The following is a 22,734-nucleotide window of genomic DNA, read 5'->3' on the forward strand; positions in this document are numbered from 1 at the left end:
CCTCCGGAGGGCTCTCCGTGCTTCGGGCGAGTGTCTGCAAGCCTTGCGCGCCTGGCGGGAGCTCCCGCCGGGCACGCAAGACTTGGAGCGGCAGCCTGCACCCCGAAGCATGCGGAGCCCTCTGGAGGGCGCCCCGTGCTTCGGGCAGGTGTGCGCAAGGCTTGGGGCGGCAGCCGCGGCTGGGGGGGGAATAAATTTTTTTTATTTATTTCCCCCCCCAAAAAAACGAGGTGCGTCCTATGGGCCGGTGCGCCCTATAGAACGAAAAATACGGTACTTGGTCTCATAAACTCTGCGAGGGCCTCTGAAAACAAAGCTGCTGTCATGCCTCTCTGCATAGCTCCATTCTGGGTTCAGTACAATTATGGTACAGTACAATACCAAGAGGGACGTGGGTGGCACAGTGGGTTAAACCAGAGAGCCTAGGGCTTGCCAATCGTAAGGTCGGCAGTTCAAGTCCCCACGATGGGGTGAGCTCCTGTTGCTCGGTCCCTGCTCCTGCCAACCTAGCAGTTCAAAAGCACATCAAAGTGCAAGTAGATAAATAGGTACCGCTCCGGCAGGAAGGTAAACGGCGTTTCCGTGCGCTGCTCTGGTTCGCCAGAAGCGGCTTAGTCATGCTGGCCACATGACCCGGAAGCTGTAGGCCGGCTCCCTCGACCAATAAAGCGAGATGAGCGCCACAACCCCAGAGTCGGCCACGACTGGACCTAATGGTCAGGGGTCCCTTTACCTTTACCTTACAATACCAAGACGGTGATGAAGAGATGGAATCCAGGACTCAGTGGATGTAGCGATTCAAATTTTGGACTAAGACTTGAAAGACTCAGGTTCAAATCCCTGCTCAGCCATGAAATTAACTAAATTTCTTTAACTAAATTAACTAAAACTTACGGTCTTCAAATAAAAACATCTTGAAGGTCCCAGGCCACAGAGAAGTTAGGCTGGCCTCAACTAGAGCCAGGGCTTTTTCGGCTGTGGCTCCGACCTGGTGGAACACTCTGTCACAAGAGACTAGGGCCCTGCGGGACTTGACATCTTTCTGCAGGGCCTGCAAGACAGAGCTGTTCCGCCAGGCCTTTGGCCAGGGCACAGCCTGACTCCCTCCCTCAGCAATCTTCGCGGAGCTCTGGCCCAATGGTGGCCACTGGCTTGAATTTAATTAATTCTATAATGAATGATTTTAGAGTGTTGTTTGTGTTGTACTTTTGTATTGTTTTATTGTTAGCCTCCCTGAGCCCGGCTTCGGCTGGGGAGGGCGGGATATAAATAAAATTTATTATTATTATTATTATTAAATAACCTTGGGCCAGTCATTATCTCTCAGACTGACCTACCTCCCAGAGTTGTGATGATGAAAAACAGGGGAACCATGTATTGGAGCTCCTTGGAAGGCAGGAGATAAATGAAATGAATAAATAAATAAATCATGATTTATTTATTTTTAAAGCCCCATTCCAAACATAAATAACACATAATGGACTCCTATATTATTATGCTAAATATATCTGTTCTTTCAAAAGCGCTAATAAAAATAAAAAAAATAAAAGACAGTATTGGCTACAGTAATATATGAGAAAGTAGCCAACCATATAAGTATTTAAAAGGAGAACCAGAATGTGCAACTGGTTTATTGTTTTAAAATGCTCCCTTCCCACCACTTCTTTCTTCTTTTGATATTTTTTCTGCATCAGTCAAGAAGCTGAAGAAATCCAGAGAAGTCCTGACTCCCCAATATATGAGATTCGCTACCTTTGGGAAAGCAAAACAGCTTTAAATTTGCACACCGCATAATCAAATACTCCCCTCCTGTCTCTTGTCTACTCCTACCCAGGCATAGAGCTATAACAGCAGCAACATCCCTTGCACATCTGTCATTTCAGGAAGTTGGCCAATCATTCTGGTAAATGAATAATTAACGGCACAGAGAGCATTATGAAATCAGCATAATACATGTAAGGATTATGGAACAGACATCTAGCCAGGTAAGACTATTTTTAGTGTTGTTGTTTTGCTGGACTTGGTGTTGTAGTTCTTAGAATAACAGAGATTTCTGAGACTTACGTTATTGATTATAACTATGTTTGATCATAATTTCTAGCCCAGGGAGAACTATCAGTGATGAGATATTTATAAACACTGTCATTTTTCGTACTGTTTTCCATGCTGTGGATTGATGCTGCTTATTTCACAGACTGGATCTCCTTGATCTTCCAGCTTCACATTCAATTTCCTAGACATTAGCCAATTTACACTTACTTGCATGTACATCGCTTCATTACTCTTGATTACTCAACACTTGATAACTGGTAGTTGGATGTGTAAACATCACTGAATTATTATTTTTTTAATGTGACTTACTGAGTAATATGACAAAGAATCTTGTGGCATCTGAAAGATTAGCATAATTGTTGTAGCATAAACTTTCATGGACTCAAGACTGTCAGCTGCATCTTAAGTCTACCAAAGCTGTAGTAGATTTGTTAATTTTTAAGGTGCCACAAGATTCTTGGTTGCTTTTGCTGTGAGAGACTTAGCACAGCTACCCCTCTGGAAATAAGTAATATGAAATTTTGATCTGTGAAAATTCATTCACACATGCAGATTGGCAACTGGTGGTACATTCAACAACTGATGAAAACAAGTGCATAAAACAGTGCTTGCTTAAATGTGTTTAAGTCCCATGTAAGGTAGTTAGGACTAGAGCCATTTTCTTCTTACAATACTGAGAGATTCTGCTGAGCAAAATGGGAGTCATTTTCCCCATGTTTACTTTTGGCAGAAACCAGAAGCAGACTTTTGTGGAAGTACTGACACCCTCTTAGACACCATCCAAAGGACTCTAATCCCTGGAACCTTCCTTTTCATCCTGGTTGCGGGATTGCTCCTCAACGTCCCCATCATTTGGATCCTTGCTTTCCGCATGAAGCGCTGGAACAGGAGCACAGTTTTCCTCTGCAACTTGGTGTTTGCTGATATCATGTGGATATTAACCCTTCCCTTCCTGATCTACTATCACCTAAACCAGCTGCACTGGACCTTTGGAGAGAGCTTCTGCAAGATTATACGGACTGCCTATCACCTGTGCTATTACTGCAGCATCCATTTTGTCACCTGCCTGGGCATGGACAGGTACTTGGCCATTGTCCACCCTCTGAAGTCCCTGTGGGTATTAAACAAACAACACTCCCTGCTGATTTCTTCTTCCATCTGGACAGTTACAGGATTGGTTAGCCTGCCAGTTGTTTATGTTGCAGGCACCCAGGCATGCCCAAACAACAAAACAATTTGCTCCCTCTATGTATTTTCCAGCTCCACCTATATAACCCTCCCCCTGTCTGTGAGCTGCTCAGTTGCAGGGTGCTTACTTCCTTTCACTGCTATTTGTTACTGCTATTGCAGCAGCGTTAGGAAACTCCAAGATACTTGCCTCCAGCGCTTTCAGAAAAGGGAGAAACTCACCAAGCTCATGTATTCAGCCTTGGTCGTTTTTGCTCTTCTCTACTTCCCCTACCACGTCTCACGAAACACTTGCATCTTACTGAGAGCTGTACGGCCTTCTGCAACCCAGTCTATTCAGCATGCCGACACCTTGTTCCTTGTGGAGATGGCTATCTGCAGCCTCAACACCTGCATCAACCCTCTCTTCTGTTTCCTGGCCGGGGGAGACTTTCGAGAGGAGATCGGCAAATTAGCATCCTCCTTCTGTATCATCAAACGCTGGAGGAATCGACAGCAAGTGGCATGTGTTTATCCCATATAGATCTTCTCCAAAACAAGGGTCTCCTTCGACTGAAACAAATCACTTGCAATGAGCAACTGAGTGACCATCAATTGCTCTGAGTGTGTGCATGATAGCTAGCAATAAAAGTAGCAACAAAAATCTAAAACTCTCTCCATCAGTAAGGACCTGCATATCAAAATCCTGAGCACTCAAAGTAAATTGGAAATCTAGTCAGTTCCAAAGCTCATTTTTTCAGTATAAACACCACAAAGCATTTATTATTCAAAACTGGTGGTAGCTTTAATTATTTCTGTACTGTACAGCTAAAAATTCAATACCTGTGCTGGTGATAGAGAAATAATCTACTGTTAATTTCCTAAAATGACCTTGTGGCTGGGTTCACAAAGTCTAATTGGGAGTAGAGAAATAGGAGGGTGGGGGAAAGTTGGCTAAACACCCTTTGGCCACCTCACATGTAAGGTAAGTGCATCAGAAAGCCTACCATCCACCCATGAGAATCTCACTGAAATTATCTTTCCCATTTGATAATTTTTGGATGCAAGTTAATGGATGGAGAATTCGAGAATTTTTGGACAAACCGCTAGTTCTGCCCCACCAATTATTTTCAGGCAAGAGAGCTCCAGTGCTCACATGACACTCCCCCCTCACCTTCAAAGACTTCTCCATTTACTTAGAAAAGACATGTGTGCAGAGGAATCGCCTGCCTTGATCAAATTTCTGCTTAAAGTTTAGAAAATTCAAGGTGCTCTAAGGTAACCTGCAATACGTTATGAAGACAGCACATATACTATGTTTCATTATGGGTGGTGCAATCCCATTTTATGCCCCCTCGTTACAGGAACAACTAATGCAGCTTGGTGAATGTAATTAGATGTTGCTCAGTCTTAAGCCTTTGCAGATGACTTGGTATTAACATTAGAGGAACCGCTAACCAGTGCCAAAGAGGTTATTGAGGAGATAGAACAATTTGGGCAAGTAGCAGGTTTTAAAATGAATAAAAAGAAGACTAAAATGTTAGTCAAAAATATGAAACAGGGTTTGGTAGATATGTTGCAGCAACAGTTCGGTATAGAAGTTGTTTAAAAAGTCAAATATTTAGGAATATGTTTGACATCAAAGAATAACGACTTATTTCAAAATAATTATACACTGGTGTGGAATGGAATTAAAAGAGATCTGGAAGTATGGGAGAGGATGAAATTGTCATTTTGGGGAAGGATTTCTGTGATTAAAATGAATGTGCTACCAAAGATGTTATTTTTATTTCTATCAATTCCAATAATCAAGGGGGCAGCAATTTTTAAGAAACGGCAGAAGACAATTTCAAGATATATCTGGCAGGGGAAGAAACCAAGAATTCAATATAAGTTGTTAACAGATGTTAAAGAAAGAGGGGACTTCGCCCTGCCAGACTTGAAGTTGTATTATGAAGCGGCATGCCTCTGTTGGTTAAAGGAATGGATTTTGTTAGAAAATACAGAGTTGTTGGATTTGGAGGGTTATGATAATAGATTTGGTTGGCACGCATATTTATGGTATAATAAATCAAAAGTCCATAAAGGATTTGGTAAGCATATATTCCAAAGATCTCTATTTGAAACATGGGATAGGTATAAAAACCTATTAGAACGTAAAACACCATGGTGGTTATCCCCATTAGAAGCTATGAGTGTGAAATAGCTTTCTAATTTTATCATCAAATCCATTTTCTTTTAAGTCTTAGAAACAATGACTGTAAAATATTGTCTGAAATGTATAAACTACTTTGGAATGGCATTTGAAAGATGAAGAAATAAAGTTGGTTATGATACATTGGGCCAAATATTTTGGATATAATATACAGTTAGAAGATTGGGAGAGATTGTGGAAAGAAGGAATAAAATTTACAGCATGTAATGCCCTGAAAGAAAAGGTGATGAAAATGATGTGTAGATGGTATATTACACCAGTGAAGTTAGCTAAAATGTATAAGAGAAATAATAAATGTTGGAAATGTAAAGAAAAAGAAGGAACCTTTTACCATATGTGGTGGGAATGTAAAAAGGTAAAAAGCTTCTGGGAAATGATATATAATGAGATGAAAAAAATGTTGAAATATACATTTTTAAAAAACCAGAAGCATTTTTACTTGGTATTGTAAGTGATGATATTAACAGACAGGACAAAAAAACTGTTTTTATATGCAACAACAGCAGCAATTGTACTGTTAGCACAGAAATGGAAACAAGAAGAATTACCGACGAAAGAAGAAAGGCAGACGAAATTAATGGACTATGCAGAATTAGACAAGATGACAGGAAGGATTAGAAACCTGCGGGACCAGAGATTCTCAGAAGACTGGAATAAATATGTGAACTATTTGAAAAGAAACTGTAATCAATAGATTGTGCTAGTAGGACTGCAAGAAGTTTTGTAAGAAGGAATATATGAAATATTGTAAGGAAGGTTATGATGAGAGAGTCAATAGATGAGATCATTAATAGCAATAGTGAAATTAAGAAATGTAAATTAAGTGGAAAAAATGGGAAATTTTCAGATGTGGTTGACGGAAGTCCAAAAAAATTGTATAAGATGTAACTTACGTTGAATGACTGTTGAAAATGATATATTAACAAACATATGTGTGTGTGTGTGTGTTGCTCAGTCTTACTTTTCAAACTGCAATATGGATTTTAATTATCTGGGTATTGCCATAAGTCAGAACTAACTTTCACGAGGTCAATTAAAATAAACGTTGTAAACAAGAGGGATGTTTGTCAATTAAAAATATTTTGCTTTTATAAAAACCCCAAACAAGAATTTGTTTCCTGCATGTCATTCCCCTGTTTGGAAATGAGAGAAGATGGATTTAGGAGGGTTCATTTAACATGACAGAAAAAGAGCTGAAATAGAATGTAAAGCTTCTTCAGCATGTTTCAGATTTGAGAGTAGTGGAAGCAAGGAGATTTCAGTGAAGTAGTGTTAGGAGGAGTGACAGGGCAAAGTTTCCCATGAGGTTTCATACCTGTTCTTGGACTTATTCACAATTAAATTGGGGGGGGGGGCAGATATAGAGGAGGAACAGCCACCATGTTGCTTTCCAGACACTGTTGGACAAGGACTTCACCATCACTGATCATTGCCCTTGCTGGTAGAGGCAGCTGATAGGAGTTGAAAGTCCAACAACCTCCAAAGGACCACAGGTTCTCCATCCTTGGCTTAAGCAATGCAGAGCAGTGCCTTTGGTATGCACACCTAGTACGTAGATGACCCTGAGAAGCAACTGAAGTGGGCAACCTCTGCCCTTCCTAAATGAGGACTTTCTATATCCTAACAACCTCTGCTTGTAAGTTTGTTAGAAATAATCTCATGTGGTTTGAAACACTGAACAGGAGTAATGAGCCTCTGCTACCTTCCCTAAATATAATCTGACCCAATGGCCAAAGAGTTGAAGACATGGACTGTAGGATGAAATACTTCTGCTGCAGAACCATTCTGTCTATGTGCTGCTTAGTGATCCTTACAAGGTCATCCTGCATAAGGGCTGAGAAGTCACCCATTCTCTGTTTTGTATTCTCATTTCTAAAGGTGCAGTAGGAATGAAGCCAGGCAGGCACGGGGCGGGGTGTGGGGGGGACACCTTTATGTATCACTGACCAAAAATAATCCCTTTGTTATCAAGAGGGAAGACTACTCTGTGCTACTAGGTCTCAAACAAGCAAGAATGAAACCCTTCTCAATAGGTTCAGTGACCCCCTCCCACCTGCCAGGGCTTGTTCTTTTCAGATTTTCAGAAGAGTTGCTAAGGCCTTTTTATTCCACAGGCTTCTTGGGGTTCTGGGTTAAATTATTTTTAGCTCTCTCTACTGCTGCTGCATTTAAATTCTTTTTCTTTTTTTAAAAAAAGTCTTGCCACTTGTCCTAGTCTTACCACTCTTTTAAAAAACGCAATTGTTTTACGATTTACATTTTAATACAGTTGTGCAGCAAGCCTCTGTGCTTGAACTAGTGTGTCAAAAGGCTAATTGTGCATTTAAAATAAATTGCCGAAACACTGACACACACCCAGGGGGAGCCACTGGGAGGGAGAGTGTGGACAAACATTCCTTATCAACCAGATTTCCTCCTTTCCCTTCAGAACAGGTTACAACATTCCAGAAGCAGGGTCTTCTGAACTGAAGCTGAATATTGGGGTGAGGTGTGGGATAAAGAGAAGCTCATGAGAGGCCACATGGCAGCTATTTTCTCAGCACTCACTGCAAAGATGGTCCAGTGCCTATCCTATCCATTTTTACAGAAATGTTGATGGGTTGTACTGTTATATTGGATTTTTTATATCACTTTTAATTCTTTGTTATGTTTTGATGTCGTATTAAGTACCTCACCCTGGGATTTCTTTTAATTATGTGTGGTCTAGAAATATTATGCATACATATCAGCTGTAGAGTTGACTCACTGTTTTTGTACCATTCCCTGCTCATTTTCAGTCACTCTTCCAACAACGATGCCCAAAAGCCCAAATACATCTACCAATAACCGTCATGTCCCGCTGAAATCAAAGGACTGAATCATGTGTAGATTTGTTAGTAAAATAACCACTACTTCTAGAAGAGCGTTCAAACTTATGGAGGTATTTGCAGTTAAGCCCAGCAATTGTATAAATCACACCCTCCTTCCCCAGAGAGTAACGTTACTCTTGCCAAATGTGTTTGAGATTATAAACATTTAAATGTGAATATTAACATTTGCTAGATTTTGGGCATGAACTGTTAGACAATCATGCTGATCCAGGTGTTTTGGGCTAGAGCTTTCATCAGCCTCAGCCAGAACAATTCTGATGGGAGTTGTAGCCCAAAACATATGGAGGGCACCATGTTGGAGAAGGCTGGTAAAGCCTGCTTCTCAATATTTTCTCAGAGCAGTTTAGACAAAGGCAATGCTTCCTCCATTTGCAGACCAAACGAGAGCATGTATATCTGTTGGCAGACCCCCTCAACATGCATAGTGACTGCATGTGTCACTACAGATGCAGAGGTCAGGGCACGCAGTACAGTTCTTTTAAACCTGAATGAGGGGGAGTTAAATTCCAGTAGGTATCTTTTAGTCATGCCAGGATCAGCTGGGGGGAAATACCAAAAAAGGGGGAGGGGGAGAAGAAGTTGATCTTTGGATAACAAGTGGCTGATTTATAGGAACAGGAAGAACCAGCTGAGCAAAAGTTAGCATGGCAAGAAAAGGTGAGTAATCGTGTTTGGTCTCCTGGGACTCAAGGCTTGGCAGCTGATGTGAAGGTAAGAGCATATGATTTATGACATGCATTGACAATGTGACCAGCAAAGTGCAGAAGGCTATTAATAATTGTTGTCATAAATACTCCACAAGCAGGATAATACTTGCCACATTACATACAAGTCAGATGAATTAGTCACCATGTGTTCCCCCTTTAAAATGCCACCAAAGATTGGACAATAATGCAGATGGTCACAAAGGGAGTGGCTCTCTGAACTAGCCATCTAAATGAATCTAGCAGACACAATATTATTCCTCCCCCCATCTTGTAAGCAGAGCATACTGGTATAAAAAGAAATATAAGATGAGTAGATTTATGTTGTACTTTGGTGTAATAGCATCTGATAAAGTATCTTCTCAGATTTGGTTGCGTGGTTTGGTTTCATTGGGGTTCTTTTGTTTCTCCTAAGATCAAAAAAAGGTGGGAAGAACTATGATATTAGAAGAATCCAGAGAAGAAGCATAATTTTAGAAGAAACCAAAGGATGCCAATGAAAAATGTCAGCCTTCAACCTGTTTCAAAACCAGGTATCTGCTGTACCGCAGTTGAGGACTAGCAAAAACTGAACACCCTGATCTCGTGTGCTGTTGTACAATGCATGGCTACTGGCACACTCATTAGTGATGACCTAAAATAAAGTGAAATCTTTCCTCTGCCCACATTTAACAATGTGTTGTTCAAAGGTTCTTCTTGGGGAGATAAAAGAAATGCTCTAGGTAGCTATATTACAAAGCAGCAGCCATAGCCATTATCTTGCACAGGCTCTGTCCAGTCCTTTTAAAATTGTTAGTTCTTGTTACTTTATCTCTTGTGGAGACAAAATAGCACTGGATCATTTCTGTTCCTTCAAATATATCAATTCCTTTTGCTAGAGAAAAACGTGCACTAGTGCTGACCCATTTAAGGGTTCACACAAAAAACGCACACAAAAGGGGTGGAGAGAGGTGGATTAAATGAATTCATTGTTTAGGGAGAAGATGAATCAAGATACTTCTGCTTGATGTAATACTAAGGTTAAAGACAAAGAACAGAACAGAAAAATGCTTTCTGAATGATTATCATATTCTTCATTATGACTTATTTCCCCCATATAAATTCCAGAGTTATTTTAAGCTTGGGAGTGTCTGACATGGCAGAGGTGGTGTGTCCTGTATGGTACTTAATTAGAAATTCTAGATTTATGGAAAGTTTTCATTTGCAGAAATGCAAGCTTATTTGCAGGCAAAGCCATTTTTTATTTTCATCTATTGTTCAGGAATTAGCATTATTTGTTGTCATTCTATTAGAATATAATATTGAATAAGCTAACTCACCCAGCTTAAACAATGTACATGTACCTGGAATCTGAAGATATTCAAGCATAAGGATCTCATTACTGGTAGCATGTAGCAAGGGTGGCCAATGGTTTGTTGTAGAAGCCTGCATTCCAGCTCAGTGTATTAGCAGCCTGTTGAAATGCATGACTAAGGGCAGATAACTGAGCCAGGAAAGGAGCTTGCCCAGCAGTACAAGTACGATACAAATGGACAAAGAAACAAAACCGTTCCCCATCAGTTATCTTCACCCCCTGCTTAATTTATGTGTAGCAACCTACTGTCAAATCTCAGGACGAGGCTCAGATCACAACTCTCAATCTCATTAGGCCAAGATGGTGAACAGCAGCTCTGCTTAGGAACCTGAAGATAAACACTGCTCCTATATAAAACCAATTACAAAGGCCTCCTGAAGAGGCCTCATAAGCCCCCAGCTTCTTCTGAATTTACCTCTATAGGGGAGTGGAGAAAACCTGAGAAATGACTGAGGTGGGATCATATCTATGAAAGACCCCTTTCCCCAGCCAGCCACATAAGGTCAGCAAAGTGGGGGATGAGAAGCATTTGTGATTGAGTCCATTGAAAAGGTAGTGCTCATTCATCCTCCAGAAATGTCCCACTTTCTGACAGGCTGTGACATGTCTATGTAGCATTGCAACTTCTCCCTCCCCCTTCCTCTTTTTCTAATCACTCTTTTTCTTTTAAGAGCATTGAGAATTTAAGTGAAACTTTCCTCTCTCTCTCTCACACACACACAGAGAATCAATTTCAGTATATTGGGCTGCTAACAGAACCAGCGATCACTCTAAAACAGCCATTCACCATCCTAACCAAGACGAAAATTGCTTCCTGACCAATAATTGATTCCAGAGTTTATTCTTAAAATCATAGAAATGCCCTCATTCAGAAATTCCCAAAGCAGTGGGACATCAAGGAAGTAAGCATACACACTCCCAGACATCTCATAGTACATGAAATCCACACTCTTGCTAGGAATGGATATTTTGCCTCAATGATCCTGCAGTCAGAATCCATCATGGATAGGCAGAGCATTCAGCTGAAAAGTGATGCCACCCATATGACAAGCTGCAGTGCTTTTCAGCATCATGCTTGGCTCTCCATTGTCATATCAGAATGCAGTAACGGGGGGGGGGACTTTCTTGGTAACTGCAGTCCTGTTGGCTGCTGCTCACGCAGATTTGTCTGCTTCCAGCCAATGCCTGAAAACATCGTGATTTGTTATTGCATGATGGCCTTATCCAAAGCCGCAGCTGCTGCAGAGACCAATCAGGTTCTCCTTCCACTAAATCTGTATCCCTGGAAAATGGCACCATACGATGTAAAGACATAACCAGTTTATGAAAGCATCATATACCTTTTCTCATGAAAACGCAAAATGTACAATAGAGTTTAGCTACAATATTGTACATTATCTTAATGCATCAAAAAACGGGGATGGAATATAAAACCTGAAGTATTAACTGATCTACTGCAAACATCCCATACATATCTACTATTAAGTCACATAAGTTCAGTGGGGTTTAATCCCAGGGTATAGACTGCGGCCAAAGAAATCTATTACAACTGTTCATTTTATAGCATATACGATCTAATTTCTAATTTCCCTTTTATATATTGCATTAAAGATTTCCAGCTTTTCAGAATTACTTTATATTTTTGTGGAGTCCTTATGAGTGCTGTAAACTCTAATAATTTCTCTTTGTTCCCACATTTTCTTTATTAAGTCTGTTTTACTTGGTCTTCAGCTACTTTTCCAGAATTGGGTGAAGGTATTCTTGTTAATGTAACAACGTATAAAACCCATATCTGTTTTCCTAATGGGGCAAATTCAGTGTCATAGATGTTTCAATTATGTTGCCAGTAGGTGGCCAAGTTGTTTCTTTCTGTTCCTGGCACACAACAATGAAACAGCAGATAAAGTAATGAGTAATTCAGCTACTTAATTTGACTGTCCTAGCTGCTACAATCACACAACCAAGGCTAGTAAAGACAATTAAATGTTTTCTGGTTGTGCTATTTGTTTATGAATGAATATGAAATATATTCAAATAACATACTCTTTTCTCTTCTCCTTCCATCTAAAGTTAGATTCTAAGTTACCTGGACTCTGCAAAGCAGCATGCACAATGATGGTGTACTGCACAGAAATAAAATATTAATGCATGCAAGATATTGTTCACATTTGTTAGGTACATTGTGTTGAACTACAGCTCCCATTATCCTTTGCCAGCATGGCCAATGGTCAGGAATGATGGGAGCTGGAGCCCAACAATATATGGAGGGCACCAGGTCGGCTACCCCTGTGTTGGAACTATAACGTTTAGTCAATCAACCAGTTAGATTAATGCATTAAGAATCTTTTTAATCACTCAAATGAATACTTTTTGAGCAGCAATTTTTTAAAATTTTAATATTTTTTAATAAAACTATTAGCATGCAATCCTATCCCTGAAATCCTCCAGCTGAGTCATCATTGAAAGTGGTGCTATTGTTGCTTTGCCAGTGGACAGTGAGCTTCGCTGGAAGAATTAGATGTCTTGGGATGCTTGTGGAAGGCTCTGCCAGCTGGTTATTTAGTGCAAAAGGCAGTCTGTGTGGATTTTCTTTTCTTCTTTTCTGTGAGAAGTTATTTAGCTACATTTTGGGGTTGGAGGAAACAGATGTACAGCAGAATCCTAATAATACAAAAGTTGGTTGTTCCTATTGGGTAACCAGCAAGAATAGAAATCTCAGTCCAAATAAGTACCGTATTCAAGCCAGCAATGAAACTTGGGCACAGGATAATAAAGTACCACTACTACTATTACCAATGTTAGAAAATTTCACCTGCTTTCTACTCAATCTTTGCCAATACTTTAGCAAGCCCTGACGAAGCCTTCACCTATGCCTTTGGAGGTGCATGATCCTTCAGTTAGCAGAACCATATGCTGCAAAATTTTGCTAAAATGTACCGTCTTAGATTAGGGACGCGGGTAGTGCTGTGGTCTAAACCACTGAGCCTAGGGCTTGCCGATCAGAAGGTCGGTGGTTCGAATCCCCACAGCGGGGTGAGCTCTCGTTGCTCAGTCCCTGCTCCTGCCAACCTAGCAGTTTGAAAGTACAGCAAAGTGCAAGTAGATAAATAGGTACCCCTCCGGCGAGAAGGTAAACGGCGTTTCCGTGTGCTGCTCTGGTTCGTCAGAAGTGGCTTAGTCATGCGGGCCACATGACCCAGAAGCTGTACGCCAGCTTCCTTGGCCAATAAAGCGAGATGAGTTGTTCGCAACTGGACCTAACGGTCATGGGTCCCTTTACTTTACCATCTTAGATTACAAGTAAGGAATAGCATGTTTAAATAAATAGTCTCGGATAAATAGCCTTATTCATATAGAACACTTGCAGGTTAGGGATACAGTTGTGGTTTTTTTTATTATTCAGTTGTAGTGGGCCAATGGAGATAACCTTTTCCTACTGTCTGGGGATAGGCAATTTGTGGTAATACCACAAATTTTATGGTATTTTTTTTAGTATACCTATAATCATTTGCTTATTAGGGACCACCACACATTTCCCCCCAAAAAATGCTTTGCATGGGTAAATTCTGATTTATCAAAATGTTCAAACGTAGGGGGTCTGTGGCTTGGCTTTTGAAAAATATGAGGTCCTCAGTAATTAGCTAATTGGGAACCACTGCTTTAGATTATTGAAGGCCAGAGGATTTCTGGCCATATGACTGTGTGACCCAAAAAACTGCAGATGACAAAAGCTACTTAGAAGAGGCATTTTCACCTCTCTGTCACTCAAAGGAGAATGTATCTTCTATCACTTTGGCTATTGTGATGTGTTCATGTATTTTTATTTAGAACAGTTGTTCTATTAATGCTCACATGCATGCAGATTAGAAAAGTAATAATCATCCAATTAAAAATACAGATTTATTTAATCTGGTGATAGCATTAGAATTTGGATAAAAGCTACAAAATTGTGCACTTTCCCTTTCAGCACCGAAACATTTATTTTCCTAAAATAAACTCTGAAGTGACATGAATCAAGGTAACATACACAAGTCTGGAAAAAAACAATGACAAACAAAACCTTTTACTTAGAAATTGTAATATGTAAAATATCATAATTTTATTAGACATATTTTCTGCTCACATATTAATGCAGCATTTTACAAAGCAGGAGGAACTGATTATGAATGGCCAGTGAAGCTGAACACCACAGGAGTAATTAATGGAAGTCTTGTCAAACACCATTGTCCTTCCACCAGAGGGCATCCTTAGTAAAAACATTTTAATCACAGCAACATCAGTGTATTTAGAGCACAGCAACAGGGGCACATTTTTATCAAGTAATTACCGTAAGTGTGTTGGTACCATATAAATTTTATGAATCAAGTGATCTAGGTCCAAATTCAAAATGTGCACATTTATAGGTAGATGTTTTACCTTTCATAAAATGGTACTATTGCCATCAAAATAAGTAAGAAATGAATAGTGTTTTTCAATAATATGAAATTTGTCAGAGTCACTACTGGAGTATGAGAAGCGCCTGCATAGTCAGATATTCTGTCCCTTTCACATTCCTGACATCTCACCAGGATAAGAGATTTCTACCATAATATAAATTATTGGACTATAGTTTGATCAGGAGAAGCCAAATCTGAGCATGGCAGTTTGGGCCTATTGTTTCGTAAGAATAGATAAAATATTAAAATGAACTATCTATACATATTAAGGAAACACACACACACATCAAAGATAGATACTATGGACAACCAGTCCATAGTAAAGAAATGTCATAAAATATTATGCCCATAAAATAAAGATTCAATGGTTTCCTAATTATACAATCTGAGAGGTGGCCTTATTCGTCTATTTATTATAGCTTTCACTAAATCTCAGGTGATTTGCTGCTTTGTTTGCAGATCACTGCTTAAAATGGTGTCTTTTTAGGGAGGAAGTGTTCAGTTTATTTTGCTATACTGCAGCAAAAGCTGCTGAAATGTGCTCTAGTGCTTGTACTGCGCAACTGGGTCAGTCAATGCGTCAGGAAAGGGAGTCAAACATGGGAATCCGAAAGTTAATTGTCAGCGTCTCGTAAACCCCCGTTTTCTTTGAGAAGTACACTGCTCTCTGGAAAACCTGGAGACGGAGAGACCTTGACTCGGCTCCTCTTTGGTTTCCATGGCATCCGCTCTTCATTGACTTCATTGTAATGAGCCCGCCCAATTCCCCTGGAACATTGATGGTGGAGGAAAGCTTCCGATTGCTCTCTCCGTGGTGCTGAAAACATTTCGGAGCACGCTCTGTTCCTTGTGCGCTATCCATGGTTCTGAAATCTCTCTGGGAGGCGCGGCAGTGAAGGAAGGTGGCGAAGAATTGCCAACTACGTCTGAAGGTGTGACCCCTGCAACTCTGCTTTAGACCACTCTTTCCAGCACTGGAGCAACTGGTTGATGTGTTGCACACCAGTGCCAGAGTTTGTAACACAATCATCAGGGATTCACCCAAATTGGCATGAAGTAGGCACTGGGAAGGTTTGTATTCATCCTCTTTTGAAGTCAACATCGTCTGACGACTCACTACCTCTACCTATCCCAAATGCAGTAAACTAATCAGCACCAATCCAGGATTTTACTTACAAATTGGACTTTGAATCCAGGCTGTTCTCTTTTTTCAAACTCGCCATGGCTCCTCCTGCACCTTTTGCTAGTGGATCCTTCACCTCCAGGAAGACCTTCTAGTTGTGTCTCACAACTTCTGTTCTATTCAGAAATCTGTGGGCTGTATGTAGACACTCCATCGTCTCCTCTTTCTGGCGCTGGGTCTCCTCCTTTCCTCCTCGCCCACAGTTACACACATACACGCATACAGAGAATCTCTCTCTCTCTCTCTCTCTCTCTCTCTCTCTCTCTCTCTCACACACACACACACACACCTCTTTATCTGGATGCACACCAATAGCCATTTTATGGAGAAAAGTTAGACATGGAACCAATATGAGCCATCATCACTGTTTATAAGGGTGCCCTAGCCAACCAAGTGAACGCCAGTTAAAACCTTTGCAGGAATGGAGTCCGTAAAACAAAGGATCCTGACCCCTGGCAAGGAGGGGCTGAAAAATTTAGCTGGGAAATCGCTGGGTCAACTCTACAGGTAAGGGACGGGATTGTCTTTGGTGGGTAAGCATATTTACCATTGTGGAGCTTCTTAAACTGTGGTTCCTGACTTCACTTCTGATACGAGGATAATTTCACATACAGCTGTGGCCAAACGTGGGTATTATTTGTGCTCTTTGGGTTTTGCTAGCTCGGGCATTAACTTCAACAAAATGGTATCCAAATGGTTTTGATATTTAAGCATTTAACACCCTTCTATGGGGAAGCAGGCACCAGTGGTTTCAATATATTTGTTTCCAGACATTATCTTAGAAACACAGTCAGAAAAATCATACCAGTGTTGGGTAATTTATTCATTTTGTTCTGTGTATTTAGAACCTCACAATGAGCAATGTAGAAAATGCTTCCTTTTATGGGGGGAACCCCTTTGCACTGTATTTGGGTTTTAGTTTACAATTTATTTATAAGAAAGTTTTCCCCCTCCCCCCAAGGAAGAATTAGCACGGTTTTCGATTTGGATTCCCCATTCCCCAGTGTATTCGCCCTTCAGACGAAGAAAAACATGGAGATGCATAAATAATTGATAATCTAATGTCTTCTTTCTGGAACACACATAAAAGGTAGACCATAGGAAAGAGACACTGAGGGAAACGTGTGTCCTCCTACCGAACCACCCCTTTATCCTTACACAGAAAAGTACCGCAGCAAACCTTAGTTACAAAAATACATCTGAATTCGATATCAATGGTTCGTGAAAATACTGCATCCACCCCCTTAACTAAACCAAAACCAAAACGAAACTAATTGGTAGGTAAAATAATAGCATTTGAGAATGAAAAGATAATGCCAAATTGATTAATTTATTAATCTTAAAAATAATAATTACTATTTCCCCTTATGCACATTCAGAGTGGCAGGTTAATACCTGAATAGGAAGGTCACCTTTGGTTGAGCAAAGCCACCATTGCGGCAATCGAAGCATTGTTTTATTGGAGAATATTAGGCTACTTTAGGGTAACATCTAGAAAACGAGGGCTGTACTAATTTTTAAGCCAAAAGGTATGCAGTTATTTTATTGTAAGAGCTGGCTGTACAACCCCAAACACACACACACACACCACCCCACGTATTTGCTGTCATGCCCAGCCACGTAAATATCGCCTTATTTTTACTAGAGAGGAAGAGGACAGCAACGAAATATAATAAAAGCAAAATGCTGACTTGTATGACAATCTAATACTCCCGCTATAATCTTAAATAATTTTACAAAGCTGTCTTCGAGAATAAGAGATATACAAACTGTGCATTTTTTCATGGTTTTTAAAAACAAATATTGTGTTAAAATGTCGAATTAACTCTAGGAATGCTTAATTTCGCATTAGGCTTCGCGGGAAAAACAGGATCTAGTTTTCTCCTCTTGATCTTAGAATTGCCTCTTTACCGTTCTGTTTCTACAAGTCTTGTTTTCTTCTTCTTTTTCTTTCTTTTCTAGGCATACAATAATAAGTGTTGGGAAGGAATATTTGTATGATTGTATGGTTGTATGAGGAGGCAATGTAAACATCAGCTATTATGTGTTATTTCTGATATTGCCTGGATGAGATTAGGATCTGTTATTTGATGTTATGCTATGTTATGTTATGTTATATTGTGTTATGCAATTAAGGTCAAGGACTGAATTCCTTGAAACTCGATATATGCATAGTATGTGTACACACACACACACACAGAGAGAGAGCATAGTAAAATACACCATATCATACCATCCAAAACCCAATCCCAATCTCCCCTCATCCAGGCAAAATAATAGATAATACACAATCGTTGATTCTAACGGGGAAAACAACTTGCATCCCTCTCTCCAAACTAGCCAGTAAAGTAATATGTGAATAAAATTAAACCCCATACCCACGTACTTCCATACCCATTGAACTCAAAAAGATTTACTTCTGGGTATAGGACTGCGCTGTTAATTCGCTCAACTGGCACAGGATCCAGCTCGGATCCCCGTGATGTAGAGAAAAACACTTTTGATCCTAAAATCAGCCGGTCCTCTTCCTAGATCTTAGCTAATCTGTCTTTATTGACCTAGATCTCGAAGGAGTGAAGGTCACCGCTGCACTCCTGTCCGAAATTACTAAAAGTGGTGGTGGGGGGGGTGGAAATCCCTGCAATGGAAGATCGGATTTGCAAACCGAAAGACAAACGGAATAATATTTCGATCCCATTTCCAAGCCTTCCTTTTGTGAAAGGAAAACGTTTTTCCTCCGATGGAAAAACTAAGGGAAATTAAGGCAGGCGCGCAACTTGAAGGGCGAGAAGCAGAAGCGTGCCTGGAATCAATGGGAATTCAATATTGCTAAGGAACGTTGGGGTGGCCATTCAGATCCCTCCCCATTTGCCATAACAGCAGTGAGAGAAAGGGCGCTCGGCTCGCCTATGCACTGCCTGCTTATTCCCACCCACCGACCCTCTGAGGTCCTCGAAAGGAGGGAAGCCTTGCTTGGGAGCGCTGAGTTTTCCACACCGAGGGAGCCGTGCGCCCATTACACGTTCCTCGGTGTCTTTTAAACCTCCAAGCGCGGGCTGCCCGACAAGGAAGGCCTTCATTCGCGGCCGCCTTGGGATGTAGCTGGAGTGCAGGCCCGGCTGACTGAAAAAGCGCCAGGCGGCCATTTTGAGTGCTGGCAGAAAAACCAGACAACTGGCTGTCGCCTCTGAAAGAAAAAAAAAGACGCCCTTTCCCTTATCAATAGGCCTCACCGGGCCTCATGGGCTTGCACACTCCAACCCCCAACCCTCACTTTATAAGAGAGTTAAAGCCCTCTCTCTAAAAGGCAAGCAGACGTGGGTTTCCGCCCCCTTTTCCAGGATATGTTTCTGGTTGCAAAGTAGCCCAACATGGCGTCTCCGCAGTCGAACGCCTCCCATACATCAGGAGACACATAAGGAATGGAGGGGAGGGGGAAGGAATCAAGAAGCCTGGCAGGGGCGCCTCGTTGAATTGCTTTGTGAAACCCACGCAGGAGATGGAAACGTTTCCTAAATCACGCCTGCCAACCTCTCGGCTGTTGTGGCGGGATATTTGTCAGTGGTGAGGGAAATAAACGTGTGCCGAAGCCCCCTTGTCCTTTCCAAATTTTAATGTAGGGCAGATCTCATCTGCAACAGAAGGGCCCCGGGTTCATTCTTGGGCCTGAAACGCTGGAAGGTCACTCTCCGTCAGGGCAGACAGTACTTCCTGAACTAGGCGGACCAAGGATCTGGCTAAGTGGAAAGCAGTACACTATGTTGCTACATATCCCCAGCGAGGTTTAGCACTCGCTAAATTGATTTTTAAGGCACACTCCTGGTTCAGATTAAGCCCTGAATCTTTAACCTTGCTTTAACCTCTGCCACCCACTCCGGGCAAAAATAAAATCCTGAAGATAAATGAGGCCAGGGGATTGGAGTCCCTTGACTGAGATCGTGTCCTCTTTGGTTTGGGCAGAGTCCTCGAGAAGAAGCAGAAGACCGGCGACACCATCGAGCTGACGGAAGATGGGAAACCCTTGGAGCAGCCCGAGAAGAAGGCGCCCCTGTGCGACTGCACCTGCTTCGGGCTCCCGCGGAGATACATCATCGCCATCATGAGCGGACTGGGCTTCTGCATCTCTTTTGGGATCCGCTGTAACCTGGGAGTAGCCATCGTGGACATGGTCAATAACAGCACTATACACCGAGGAGGGAAAGTCATCAAAGAGGTGAGAGAGAGAGAGACACGTTGAGACAGTTCTCCTCTTCCACCTGCACCATCATGACTCCCAAACGCCCTTCAGGCGTCCATTTTAACAACATAGGCTAGACTCTAAGAGAGGTGGCCTGTATGTCGTCGTTTGACTTCAGCGTTTAGGGAAAGGTTCTTTAAGCAGAACTGAAAAAAACATTGCAAAGAGAGATGAATCCATTCATTTGGTTTTGATCCATTTTTTCCTCCTCTTTCTCTCGTTCCAATTCATTCACCCGCCTCATTTTCTGTTTCTTTTTTCTTCCCCCGTTTAAAACCAGACTCAGTTTTGGTGTCGTTGGTATGAGAATATGGTGCACCTGTTGGCTTTTCCTACTGCTTTCTTTCCATGGAGCTCGGAACGGGCTTACATGGTTCGCTCCCCAAGCAATTTTATATTCACAGCCCTGTGAGGTCGAGAAAGAACGTAGCTGGCCCGAGATCATCCCATGAGCTTCCTGGCTGAGTGGGGCTTTGAACCTAGGGTACCCCACCCATAAATAAAAAAATGTAGCTCCCCCACTTTCTTACACACAATTGTATTTTAGACGACGACCAGCTGCAAGGAACTCGTAGCCCAAGGCACACCTGGAAGCAGGTCCCATTGAGTTCAATTGAACTGACTTCCAATTAGGTGTGGCTAGGAGGACCGCAACCGCAATCGATTGAAAATCCTAAATTATTCAGCTGTGAATGGGGGTGAAAGGAGTCCAGGAGCCCGCACCCCACCCTGAGTCGGATCATGATGCTCCGCTTCCTGCTTTCGCCTCTTCAGTTCAAACCCAGAGCTGGTCCCAAGCTCAGACTTCAGCCGTTACATGGCAGCGTCTGCGCTCCGCACTTGCCAAAATCGATAGGGAACAGGGCAGAGGTGGTCCCTCTGGACAACTGCTATTTTAGACCCTTAAACATACTTATATGCCTAATAAATAATAATGATTACACCAAGCGGCCAAAAACTACGAAAGACGTTTGTTTTCCCCCTAGCTCTCTGGAAACTTCGGAATTAAGGAGATGACGGTCCATCAGTTGTTTTTTACATCGCGATTGTCAAATCAGGTCCGTCTTGGTTTTTTAAAAGCGAGGGAAGGAATCTTTATTAAGAATATGAGGAAAGCGAAGCAAATCTATATCAAACCCCTAAACTCGGAGGGAAGGTGAAGCTTAGCTTATAGGCGGATAAATGCACGTCGCTTCAACAAGTTTTCCCCCTTTATAATCGTTTTCTTTGGTGAGAAGAATAGCAAGGTGTTTGTGTCCAATGGAAAAACAAGCAAATCACCACATAGTAATCGAGAACGTGAAATGGCTCACAAAATAACGCACCAACCCCGTCCCCAACCATTTCTCCCAAGGAAAAAACCAGACTAACACAAAGTGGCAAAGGTATCTTATTTATACAATGAAATAAATTGCTGGACGGATCCGTTTCAAACACTGTTATGTTCAGAAGCTTTTGAACATTATGTTTGATTTGAAGCTGGCGATCGCCCAGGATCCACTTGTGACCCTTTTCAAATATAGTCGACCCCCTCTACTCCCCAATATGCTAACCTGGAATCATAAAGTCCCAGAGTACAGTATCATCCTAGTACAATAATATAAATACTACTAATAATTAATAATGAACAGGAATTAAGAATATATAGGTTACAGAGACGTTAGCAATCCCCATCCTTTAAAAACACCAATGTGTTTGTTTGGGCTAATTGTTGAATTTAGCAGCGTCAAGGGAAGCCACATTCATATTCTGTGGTTGACAGCTGCAGGTACCCTCCGTGGACCTTGGCTTAGCACCGACCTGTCCTTTCTAAATGACTGCTTACAACGCATCTTCTTTTTCTTCCCTCTGTCTTTCCTTTCCTTGGCTTGGTCGCTTTCGGAAGAAAGCGAAGTTTAACTGGGATCCGGAGACGGTTGGCATGATCCACGGTTCTTTTTTCTGGGGCTATATAATCACGCAGATCCCCGGGGGATATATTTCATCCCGGCTGGCAGCTAACAGGTAATGGCAACCCGATCTCTCCCCTCCTCCACGTGCGAAGTAAGTAAACAAAGAGCGAGATGTCTGCTCCGCATGGTGTTGGGTTATTCTATGGTTGGTGTTTCTGCTGACAAAGGAAGAGGCAGAGAGCCGCGGGGACCTGTTGTTGGCTCAGGGCTGCTTCTTTTCCTGCATGGGCTGTTGGAAAGAAACAGCCTCCTGTCTTGGGGAAACCTCGATGAGCCACACTGCGGAGCTCAACCCCCACCCCGCTATGGTGCAAAGCGTAGCAGCGCAGTGCGGAGTGGTGCTCCCCATCCGCCAGTACGTGGGCGCAGACTCAGAGGCCAGAATAGTTTGGCTTTGCAGCCAATCTTTGTTGGTGGAGCGACAGACTGTTTTTGTGTTAGACGAACTGAACAGAAGGGGAATTCTCTCACGCTTAGGAGTCAAGGCAGGGCACCTCCAGTGGTACATACAGCCAGGACTCTGCTTTTACGCCTCTCCTCCAGCCCATCTTTAGATGGGATTCT

The 22,734-nt window shown here is 41.8% G+C and overlaps 2 protein-coding genes across 2 annotated transcripts in view; both read left to right on the plus strand.

Moving 5' to 3' along the window:
- The first annotated feature begins 1,571 nt into the window (after positions 1–1,571).
- Positions 1,572–6,294, plus strand: LOC128414267 (P2Y purinoceptor 1-like). The gene is made up of 2 exons (XM_053389310.1): positions 1,572–1,985; positions 2,783–6,294. The coding sequence occupies exons 1-2, from the start codon at positions 1,965–1,967 to the stop codon at positions 3,761–3,763; spliced, it is 1,002 nt and encodes a 333-aa protein (XP_053245285.1). The 5' UTR covers positions 1,572–1,964; the 3' UTR covers positions 3,764–6,294.
- Positions 6,295–15,417: 9,123 nt separating this feature from the next.
- Positions 15,418–22,734, plus strand: part of SLC17A6 (solute carrier family 17 member 6) — a 45,802-nt gene continuing 38,485 nt past the window's right edge. Inside the window, exons 1-3 of the mRNA XM_053389295.1 lie at positions 15,418–16,488; positions 19,942–20,194; positions 22,104–22,222. Of these exons, the coding sequence (XP_053245270.1) occupies positions 16,403–16,488; positions 19,942–20,194; positions 22,104–22,222 (458 nt within the window). The 5' untranslated portion in view covers positions 15,418–16,402. The remainder of the gene's footprint in view (positions 16,489–19,941; positions 20,195–22,103; positions 22,223–22,734) is intronic.

This window comes from Podarcis raffonei, chromosome 1 (assembly GCF_027172205.1).
Source record: "Podarcis raffonei isolate rPodRaf1 chromosome 1, rPodRaf1.pri, whole genome shotgun sequence".
NCBI lineage: Eukaryota > Metazoa > Chordata > Lepidosauria > Squamata > Lacertidae > Podarcis > Podarcis raffonei.